Source organism: Myotis nattereri (genome assembly GCF_964212035.1).
Source record: "Myotis nattereri genome assembly, chromosome: 9".
NCBI classification, from domain to species: Eukaryota; Metazoa; Chordata; class Mammalia; order Chiroptera; family Vespertilionidae; genus Myotis; species Myotis nattereri.
This window is the reverse complement of record NC_138084.1, coordinates 5,831,114-5,842,295: the sequence shown is the minus strand read 5'-3', so window position 1 is coordinate 5,842,295 and position 11,182 is coordinate 5,831,114. Positions and strand designations below refer to the sequence as shown.

At 63.9% G+C, this 11,182-nt stretch overlaps 1 protein-coding gene across 1 annotated transcript; it reads left to right on the top strand.

The window, feature by feature from the left end:
* Window positions 1-963: 963 nt before the first annotated feature.
* On the top strand, window positions 964-6,881 carry RIN1 (Ras and Rab interactor 1; the record flags this gene model as incomplete). Its single annotated transcript, XM_081099051.1, is given in 9 exon segments — window positions 964-1,052; window positions 1,192-1,372; window positions 1,470-1,712; window positions 1,716-1,938; window positions 2,093-2,842; window positions 3,016-3,321; window positions 3,614-3,745; window positions 3,881-4,032; window positions 4,865-6,881. Coding segments are annotated over 9 exon segments (2,541 nt in total). The 3' UTR covers window positions 5,330-6,881.
* Window positions 6,882-11,182: the final 4,301 nt, after the last annotated feature.

The window sequence follows — 11,182 nt, the reverse complement described above, 5'->3', positions numbered from 1 at the left end:
GTGTCTGATTTACCTTACAAGGCAGTCGGGGCTCCCATGAGGAGTGTCTCAAACAGGCAGTCTCTTCTGGGGTCCCTGGTGCCTCTCACCCAGCAGGAGCCTACCCACTCTGACTTGGGGTGTAGACTGCGGAAAAGAGGGACCCTCCTATGGCCCATCCCCCCAGAGGTGGGGGGCTGGGCCCTGGACTGCTTGGTGCTGGTGACAAAGTCTGAAGCCGCATGTGGCCCAGGCAGAACACGTGGCCTCCGATGGGGAAGGGGGCTGAGTGCTCTGTGCTTGGAGGCTGGGTCATGTCTGCACCTGCCCATCGCTTGGCAGATTGGCAAGGCCTGTGTGCGTGGGCGGCAGCCGGCAGCAGTGCCATGTGCTGACACCTCACAGCCAGACTCCCTGTTTAGTGCTGATTATTAGAACCACCCCCAGAACCTCAGTTAAGCAAAGGGGTTTGTTTCCATGGAGACAGGCATCCTTTCTCCATGGCAACCTGAAATCCCAGAACCCCAGTAAGGCTCAGGAATGAGTCATCTGTGACCAGCAGGAGGTGCTCTTTCGCAAGGTGGACCCCAAGGTGGACAGTGGGGCCACTGAGCACAGACTTTAAAGGTGCCCCAAGGGCAGGAGGCTTGGGTCGAGAGAGGGGCAGGAGACTGGCCCTACTTAACCCCCCCCCTTCCCACCTGTGGTCTGAGGCAGCTGCTCCTGGAAGCTCTGTACAGAGGCGGCAGCCCTGCAGCTGGGGCCCTCAGAGTGGCACTCGCATGGGAAGGATCCCCGTCCGCCCAGACTGGGCCCGGAACACAGGAAGTGGCGCTGCCCCGGCCGAGTGGACACCGAAGAGTTAACTGGCGGGCGTGACAGGGCGCACCGCCCTCAGGAAGTGTTACTCACCAGCGGGAATGCTCCTGCCTTGGGGGCCGGACTGTCTTCCTGAGTCCCAGAAGTACTCAAGGAGCTCCCGCCATGGAAACCCCTGGGGAGCCAGGAGCAGGGCCTCTCGGAGCCCCCAGCCCTTCGGACGCCTCCGCGCCTGGGCACCTGGAGAGAGAAAAGTTGGTGAAGTTGGAGGGGCAGCCTGGAGGGGCAGGGAGGGACCGCGGAGCCCGTCTGTCCCAGGGCAGAGGAGGGGGAAAGGGCTGGGCAAGGGGCCCAGCCGCTGGCCGCCTGCTCAGATCTGGTGCCTGCCTCCAGGCCAGCCCAGGACCCCATGTACGACGTGCCCGATGCCAGCGGGGGGCAGACAGGTGGGCCCCAGCGGCCAGGGCGCACTGTGAGCCTGCGGGAGCGCCTGCTGCTCACGCGGCCGGTGTGGCTGCAGCTGCGGGCCAACGCGGCCGCCGCGCTGCACGTGCTGAGGACCCAGCCCCCGGGGGTGAGTCTTGCCCCTGCCCCCAGAGACTGGCCCGCGGAGGGTGGGGGGAGAGGAGCAGGACACGAAGGTCCTGAGCCGCCAACCCATCCCTTCCCAGACGTTCCTGGTGCGGAAATCCAACACCCGCCAGTGCCAAGCTCTGTGCGTCAGGCTGCCGGAGGCCAGTGGCCCTTCCTTCGTGTCCAGCCACTACATCCAGGAGAGGCCTGGGGGTGAGAGGGACTGGCCTGGAGGGACGGGGCTGGAAGCAGAGGCTGGGCCGGGGGGATTCCAGAGAACAGCCTCACTTCCCATCTCTCAGGCGTCTCGTTGGAGGGATCCGAGCTCGTCTTCCCGGACCTAGTCCAGCTCATCTGCGCCTACTGCCACACCCGGTGAGCCTGCCCTCGGGCGCTGGTGTCCGTGGGCCACCCTGTCCTCCCACCCCTACAGCCCCCCGCAGCCCTCACTTACCTGCCCCCTCTCTGGCCCCAGGGACATCCTACTGCTCCAGCTCCAGCTCCCTAGAGCCATCCGACAGGCAGCCACCCACAAGGAGCTGGAAGCCATCTCCCATTTAGGCGTCGGTAAGGGCTCCCCTGCTGCCCATTGCATAGGTGGACAAACTGAGGCCAAGGGGAAAGGGAAGGCACGTGGGCACACAGCCTGAGCCTGCACCTTGCCCTCCTCTGGGCACATTCCCTTCCTCTCCCTGAGGCCCTGTTGGTTTCTCTTCTCTAGAGTTCTGGAGCTCCTCCCTCAACACCAGGGCTCAGCCAGGCCCCTCTGAAGGCCCGCGGCTGCCCCGGCTGAAGCCCCGGCCCCCACAAGAGCTGGACCAGGGCACCGGGGCCGCCCTGTGCTTCTTCAACCCCCTGTTCCCAGGGGATCTGGGCCCCACCAAGCGGGAGAAATTCAAGAGGAGTTTCAAAGTGCGAGTATCCACAGAGACCTCCAGCCCCCTGTCTCCACCCGCTGTGCCACCTCCCCCGGTCCCAGTGCCGCCAGGGGCAGCCCCCAGCCAGACAGAAAGGATGCCCCCTCGACAGCTGCTGAGGAGGGAGAGCTCAGTGGGGTACCGTGTGCCCGGGGGAGCCAGCCCCAGCCTCCCTCCCCTGCCCTCCCTCCAGGAGGTGGACTGTGGCTCCCCCAGCAGCTCCGAGGAGGAGGAGGGCATGCAGGGGCGTCAGGGGAGTCCAGCAACCTCACCCCGCCTGAGTCTCAGGAATCACAGGCGGCCTTTGCTTCGGTCCATGAGCTCCGCCTTCTGCTCTCTGCTGGCACCCGAGCGGCAGGTGGGCCGGGCGGCCTCGGCACTGATGCAGGACCGCCACACAGCTGTGGGCCAGCTGGTCCAGGACCTACTGACCCAGGTGCGGGCCGGCCCGGAGCCCCAGGAGCTGCAGGGCATCCGTGAGGCACTGAGCAGGGCCCAGGCCATGCTGAGCGCCGAGCTGGGCCCTGAGAAGCTGCTGCCGCCTAATAGACTGGGTGAGACTCCAGCCCCGTCTCTCCATAATCTCAACTCTTACCCATGCCACTCTCTCCCCTCCGCAGTGCCGCCTGGCTCACAAGATCCCTCCTCCTCTTCATCCCTGTCTCGCTGGACTCTGCCCCCAGCCTGCCCTGGCTCCCCTGACCCCTCGCCTGCCTCTGCTCCACAGAACGCGTCCTGGAGAAGTCCCTGCATCGCTCGGTGCTCAAGCCTCTCCGGCCCATCCTGGTGGCCCGACTGCGGCGCAGGCTTTCCGCCGATGGCTCCCTGGGCCACCTGGCCGAAGGCTTCCGCCTGGCCCGGGCCCAGGGCCCTGCAGCCTTCGGGTCCCGCCTGAGCCTGCCCTCCCCGGTGGAGACGGAGCAGGTGCGCCAGAAGCTGCTGCAGTTACTCCGCACCTACTCACCCAACGCCCAGGTCAAGCGGCTCCTGCAGGCCTGCAAGCTGCTCTACACGGTCCTGAGGACCCACCTGGGTACTCCCCCTCCTCCCCCACTGGCTCCTTGCTGTCAGAGGCAGGCCCCTCCAGGCACATTCCAGGAAAGGCACAGCTGGGGAAGATGGGTCCAACCCTCCCATCTCACAGGTGGTCTAACTGAGCCCAGACTGTGGAGCACCCTCTCCCCAGCCCCTGCTCGTGGTTGCCATAGAGACCACATTGCCCAAGGCCTGGCAGGCGGAGGGGAGGGTCACTGTCTAAGACAAGGAGGGGACTCTGACCGCGGGGCCTCAGAGGAGCCTGAAGCTCCCCTCTCCGCCACCCACAGGAGAGGGCGCGGGGGCCGACGAGTTCCTCCCGCTGCTGAGCCTGGTCCTGGCCCATTGCGACCTTCCCGAGCTGCTGCTGGAGGCCGAGTACATGTCAGAGCTGCTGGAGCCCACCCTGCTCACCGGCGAGGGTGAGGGGCCGCACACACATGCCACTTCCTGTCGGGGTGGGGCTGGAGCGCCTCAGCGCCTGCATGGCCTGAGCAAGCAGGGAAGGGAGAGGAACAGGTCACCCAACCCCATCCTCCATTCTCCCCGTGTCCCAGGCGGCTACTACCTGACCAGCCTCTCCGCCAGCCTGGCCCTGCTGAGCGGCCTGGGCCAGGCCCACACGCTCCCCCTGAGCCCCTCACAGGAGCTGCAGCGCTCCCTCAGCCTCTGGGAACAGCGCCGCCTGCCCTCCACCCACAGCTTCCAGGTAACGGGGCCCCCATACATCCGCCCAAACTGTGAGTCCCAGTAGGGAAAGGCTGGTCCTCCCCCCACCCACCACCCACCCCCGCAATAGAAACAGCACCCCACGCAGAACAACGTCAAGACAGCCTTTCTGGAGAGAGTATGTTCCACTGTGCCCAGGGCTCTAGGCGCTCAGCCCTGAATCTTCACAGAAATAGGGCCATCACTGCCCCATTTCACAGATGAGGAAACTGAGAGGTGACATGGAAAGGGAATGGGACACAGGTGGCAGGCTGAAGCCTCAAATCCTGGCTTCCAGCCCCAACTGGGGCTCTGCCCACCCCTGGACTTCAAGCTTCCAGCCCAAGCTCCCCTCACCGGACACCATCCCTGCCCTTCACCATCCTCACTGCCCTTCTCAGACTTGGTTAAGAGTCCAGATTGTAGGCAGATCCTGGGCTCAAATGTGGGCTCTGCTACTTTCTGGCTGTGGGAGCTTGAACAAGTTAGGTAACTAATTTGAGCCTCAATGTTCTCATCTATAAGATGGGATAACAGTACCTACCTCCTGGGACTGATATGAGGATTAACTGAGTGAAAACCAGGACACATGCTCAGGACACAGCGTCAGCTCCATCTGAGCATGGTGGTCAGGCCGCAGGCCTGCTGGGGCCATCCTGCAGCCTGCAGTGTGACCCGCCAGCCTCAGCCTGTCTCTCCCTTCCTCAGGGCCCCCAGGACCTCACCTTGTCCAAAAAGCTTTTTCCAATTGGTTCTGCAGAGACCTCAAGCTTTGCAGCCAGATACATACCAAGCAAGGTTGAGTTTCTGTGTTTGTTTCTCCTCCTGCACAGCATCTCCTCCGAGTAGCCTACCAGGACCCCAGCAGTGGCTGTACCTCCAAGACCCTGGCCGTGCCCCCAGGGGCCTCGATCGCCACCCTGAACCAGCTCTGTGCCACCAAGTTCCGAGTGACCCAGCCTGACGCTTTCGGCCTCTTCCTGTACAAGGAGCAGGACTATCACCGCCTGCCCCCCGGAGCCCTGGCCCACAGGCTGCCCACAACTGGCTACCTCGTCTACCGCCGCCAGGCAGAGCGGCCCGAGACACTGGGGGCCTCACTTGGGGGTGCAATAGAGGAGGGCAGCGGGGAGCCAGAGGCAGGAGGCAGGGAGGAGAAAGGGGGCAGGGAGATGGGGATACTGAGGTCAAAGCCAGTCCCTGTGGCAACTGCTAAGCAGGAGGAGAGCCAGGCCAGGGGAGGCCCTGCTCAGCCGAGTGCGCTGGAGGCTGAGGGGGGCCAGGCAGCAGAGGAGTAGCTGGGAGTGGCCAGAGGGGCATTTGGGGCCGAAAACTCTGAGCCTGCTGGGAAGGCCTTTCAGAGCCCACGCTCGCCCGCCCGGAGCCCTCACAGGAGCTGCAGCGCCCGCAGCCTCTGGGAACAGCGCAGCCTGCCACGCCTCTGATAATTATCTCTGACCATACCTGCTGGGGGAGTGCCTGGACTGGCTACATCTGCGGCACTGGAGTAAAGTTGAGGGGCATGGGGGACCTCAGACCAAGGGCCCCTGCCTCTTACGCTTCTGCCTAGCTGGAGGCCGGTAGCCCCTCCAAGCTGGGGGCTTCAAGGCCGTGAACGGCTCCACCTACCCCCGGTGTCTGGATGATTCAAGGAGGCAGCCAGGCGCTCGGGCCGGTCCTGCTCCAGGCCACCTGGAGACCTGTACCTCCAAACCGCAGTGCCCTCACTCATAAAGTGGGGGTGCAATGCCATCCTGTCTTCTCCCAGAAACCTTCCAGGCGTCCAGATGGATGGTTTTCCTGCAGAGCAGAACTCAGACCATGGGAAAGGGAGGGAAGGAGGTGGGATGTCAGCTCCCCCACCCCTCCAAGGGTCAAGGGTCATTTGCTGCACTTGCCAAGGCTGCCGTCATCCCGTCAGCCCGTGGAGACCCCAGAGGGCAGGTCCCGCTGGAGCAGCTCCCAAGTTCCAGTCTTTCCGCGCAATGGGCCGTCCTCCCGGGCCCTCTGGCATCCCAGGGGACTTGGACAGGGAGACGGCTTTCAAATGGACGGGGGAGGGGGAGCTTGGAAACCATTTTCTCTGCACTTAACTCTTGGACCTCACAAGAGCTTTACGGGAGTTTGTGGTTATTACCCACCGACGTCAGGCGTTCGGGAAAGTGGCTCCTAAGAGATCACACAGCAGGCCGTTCGGGGCGCCCCCACCCAAACCAGGGCATCGGGCTCCAGCTACACCCTGTAGCCTTCTAAGCCACCAATAGATTAACCCTCAAGGCCCAGCAGAGCAGGCAGCAAATCTGAGCAAAGAAAATGCCGGCAACAGCCACCAGGGGGGGGTGTGGCCCAGGAAGCTGCGGAGTGGGTGACACCAAGAGGTGGGCTCCGAGGCCTCAGCAGCATAAGCAGTCGCAGGCTTTGCACTCGCAGCCAGCCAGCCACCGGGCAGCTGGGGGACAGCGGGGCTGCGGGCCCTCAGCTCCCTCGGGGCCAGGGGTCTGGATGCGGCCAGCCTCGCCGGGACCACGACCTGGGAAGGAACTGTCCCCTGGGTGAAGGAGGACCCCAGCCACTAAGGGACACCCACCTGCTCATCAGAGGTGACCGTGGAAGGTGGAGTCCTGGACACTGGGCTTCAGACAAACCAGATGCAGCCCGGGTGCCAGGCTCCCACATTTCTCGCTCGGCCACCGGCAGCATTTCCCACTTCCATCCTCTCCCCCAGCTTCTCGCAGGTTAGGGAGTCTCCCCTTCGGCTTTGGTATGTCCTCCCTCCCGACCCCTCGCCCACCCCCAGTGCCTTGCACAGTGTCGGACACTCCACGGGCGCTCAATAAACACTGTCCGCTGACTGGAGTTTGGTAACAGTGACGGGCAGGGAGGCGGGAAGCTGGGAGGTTAAGGGAGGGCTGGGGCTGGGAACCAAACACGGGATGTTGCAAGTTCAGTTGGAGAGGAAGGGCCTGGAAGGTTGCAGGGGGGACTCAGAGAACCCCAGGCTGGGTGGGGAGCAGAAACTGGGACTGGCTGAGGCTTCTGGGCCCCTGTCTCGGGGCCACTGCACGCTGCTCTCATCCCCTTCCCCTGCGGAGTCCTGCTTTCTGGCTCTGGGAATTCAGTGCTCCCATTCCCACCCCCCACCCCCACAGTGGCTCAGCAGAGCACTGCCAGGCCCTGCCTGCTGCCTGGGTCGTTTATCTTCTGATTGGTAAGGTCCAGGCCAAGTAAATCAGCATAAACACGGTCATTATACAGGTGTTAGGGCTCCAGGCAGGGAAGGCAATGGTAGGCTGGTCTAATACTGATCTCGTTATCCCCATTTTACAGGTGAGCAAACTGAGGCTTGCTGGGGGAAAGGGGCTTGTTACAGGGCTCAACCACCAGGGTCTGTGGAGCTTCTGATTCTACAATCCCCCCCCACAGGACTATTTACTCATCCACTCAGCAATCACCCATGGAGTGTCTGTCTGGACCAAGCACCCCAGCCCCGGCCAGAGGGAAACAGATGTGACCTGGGGAGTCATCAGAATCTGCGCTGCCCGGCCCGAACCCCAGCCTCCCACCTTTGGCCTCTGGAAGAGGAAGCCGGGCTCTGAGAGGCGCCACGCCTTGCCGGAGTCCACTGCCGCGCTGGAACCCAGCGAGCCGCTGGGACTCTTAGGAGCACCAGGTCATTTCCTCCCGCGGCAGTGCCGCCCCTCATCCCCCCACAGTCCCCGTAGGTCCATGTGTGTGTGTTTACTGTCTGGCCCACCAGCAGGCCACAGCCAGGCTGTGCTGGTTCCCGCTAACCCTCGGGGGCCTAGAACAACGCCTGGCGGAAACTGGCACTTGGTGAATACTTGCGGAGTGACGGATTCGGGAAGACGCTGCCTGGACTACAGTCATCGGAGCTCCTGGGCGTGGGCAGTGCGTTCTCTACAGCCACCGCCAGGCGGCGCGCACGCACAGCTCCCAGCCTCAAGCCAGGTCCCCTTCTCACCTGGGGCCACCCAGGGACCCAGGGCACTCGAGGGCCACGCCCAGCCTGATGCCAGGAGGGAAGCAGCCCTGCAGTGCGGCCCGGGGACGGGGACGTCCGGCAAACGGGGATCCTGACGCCAGAGGCCGGGACGTGCTGAGGGAGGGGCCAGGCAGGCCCAGGAGTCAGAGCGGGGCTTGTGGGCTGGCCCGAGGGCGGCCTGGAGAGGGGAGGCAGGAAGGCAGCCCGCAGCCGCACCCTGACCCACCTTCAACACAGAGTGCCTAACACCCTGGCCTGGCTTCCAGGCCCACGTTCACAGCCAGAAACACCCTGACTCACATTTGCAGTGGGTGACAGACACCCTGCCTGCCACCCTCATGTGAGGGAACACCTGGCACCCAACCTTAACAGGAACACGCAGGGTGTTGGGGACACCCTGACAGGTTCAGCATTTGTGCCCTGCAGGGTGGGGCACAGGGGCACCCGCCCATAGGCCCCTCCTCCGATCCACAAACACCCCTGGATCTTCAAACTCACAGATATCCCCTCAGCTGTTTCCTCTGCGGTTCAGAATGTGACTCCCTGACACACACAGGGCCAGGCTGACATATGTGGTGACTGCTACACAGAAACCTCCGGACACACACCTAGCCATGCAGGACTGCCTGACACACCCGGTCCCCACTCAGACACGGCACGCAGGCACGGACACACGCGTGCAAATTCAGACACAGACACCGAGACCCACGCAGGCACAAACTCAGAGACACACACATACTTTTTATACTTTTGATCATGCAGAAGATAGCCAAGCCCTCTGACTAACCTCACTCCCAGCCCGACCTTATCTCAGCCACCACTGAGCCACCCTGCCCCATGGGGAACTCTGACGAGGGCTGGGAGCTGCTGGAAAGACCCCTGTTGGGGGGGGGGGCGACCCCACTGGCCAGGCGGAGCAGGAGCAGCCAGGCTGGGTGGGGAGGCCTGAGCTCATCAGATTCCAGCCCGAGTGATTCACCGGAAGGGACTGGGGAGGATGGAGGTGGAGGGGGGGTGGGGACTGGCCCAGGGACTGGGACTTTGGGGGCCTAGGTCCTTCAGACCAGAGGGTCCTGGGTCCAGAGCAAGCCCCTAGTCCGGGGGAGGGGCTTCCTGAGGGGCAGCACAGCCCACAGGGCCTGGCTCCTGGAGGGCGGAGGACATGGAGCAGAGCCCCAGGATGAGACAATGGGCCGCTCCCGCCCGGGCCTGGGCCCCTGACCCCACGCCTTCCTAGTCCAGCAGCTGGGTGTCTTTAGCAGGGGTTAGGCCAAGGGTGGGGGCAGGGGTGGGGTGACCTTCACGGCCATTTGGCCCCTTGGGCTCTCAGCTCGAGTGGACCCCAAGGCCCTGAGGGGCTGGGCCCGCTTGGCCCCGTCAGGCCCCGGGTTAACGACCCTCCGTCCTGCCAGGAGAGGCTTCTGCCAGAGCTGAGAAGGCAGGCGGCGCACGGGATGTTTTCCTGCTGAGGTGGAGCCCTCGGCTGTGCCCCCAGCCCCGCCTGCCAGGCCCACGATGCTCAGAGGACCGAGCTGCTCCTGCGGGGTGACAGGAAGAAAGGATGGGGCTGGGGGCAGAGCCGGGGCACAGGAAGTGCCTTTCTTGGAACTCTGCACCGAAATAGCCGTCTGTCCCTACTCTGGGTCTCAGTGTCCCATGCGGGAGGTATGTGTCACCAAGGAGACCTTCCCCAGGGAGGGGCCGGAGCTGACCTTAGTCTGGCTTCTGCCGCCACCCTCCCACTGCCTCCCACCCGCCAGCCCCCGCCATCTCTGCCTCAGGCTCTGCTCCACTTTGAAGTCCTAACATAAATATCATGTCTGCTTGGGTTCCCCGTCCCTGCCGGTCACAGCCCCCAGACCTGGCTCCCACCCCAGCCAGCCAGCTCCGGGGGTGCGTGCCAGGGGCGAGGAGGGAGGCCTGGACCACCCACGGAAGGTGGTGAGCCGGAGACCGGGTTAGGATCGGGGAGACAGAGTGGGCAGGACACCAGATGGAGAGGGGAGACGCGGAAGTGGGCAGAGAACGGAGACAGACTCCAGAAATCAACAAGGTGACAATCCTGGGGACAGGACAGCAGAGAGACCGAGGCAGACGGGACACCGAGAGGGAAGGGAGAGGAGCAGGGAGGAAGGGGCTCTGCAGGCTGAGCCCTGGCAAAGTGAGGGCAGGAAAAGGGCCTGGACAGGAAGAGAAGGGGCAGCAGCGGGCAGGACCTGGTGGAAAGAAACGTCCCTGGCAACAGAGCAACTGACCTTCGTCATTTGCCGTGGGCTGAGGGGCTGCCCGGACGGGGGCTTCCCGCTGAGGCCAGGACAGTCCTCCGCAAACCGAGATGAGCCGGGCACCTGGCGATAGGCCTCTGCAGGGACCACAGAGCCCACTCCCAGAGGTGCCCGCGCACAGGGGAGGAAGGTGTGGCCGAGAAGGGCGAGCTGGGACTTCCCTGGAGGAGCACACAGCAAGGCCAGGGCAGGGCCAGCCTCGAGGACCCTCCATGCAGCTTCGATGGCAGTGGGCACCAGAGGGAGGACAGGAACAGTGAGGACCAGGAGGGCCTCTGTCCTGGACTAGGCTCTCCAGACTCGGGGATGGTCCCTGCTCTGCCTGCATCTGCCATGTGACCCGGAGCAAGCCTTGTCCCTCCCTGGGCCATGTGCACTGAGGGGGAGGGCTGGACCCTTTTAGCTCTGATGTTGGTTCCAAGACTCCCTTTCTTATGGGCAGATGTGGCCAGATGTTCAGGTCAGGCCTCTGCCAGGGGAGGGCCTGGGGCCCCAGCTGGGCCCAGGTTGGGCAATCTGTGAGCAGCCATGCTTCTCCGCTCACAGCTGTGGGCACAGGTGTGGGCCCATGGGGACTCACACACATCGCCCAGCTGTGCACACCACAGCAAGCCCGGGCTGGGCAGGCACGCACACCGTCATGCACAGACACCGGGCACACCCGCCAACACACACAGCCTCCTCCATGGCAAACAGCTCCCGCCCGCCCCTCCAGCTGTCAGAATCCTCTGCCTCTGCAGGGACCACAGCCTGGGTAACCCCCTTCTTCCTGAGCCCACCTTCCCCAAGCCTGTCTCTTCCCACCCTGTGCAGTCCTTGCACCACCCCCTTCCCAGGGGGCTCTCCCATCCAGAAGCACATGG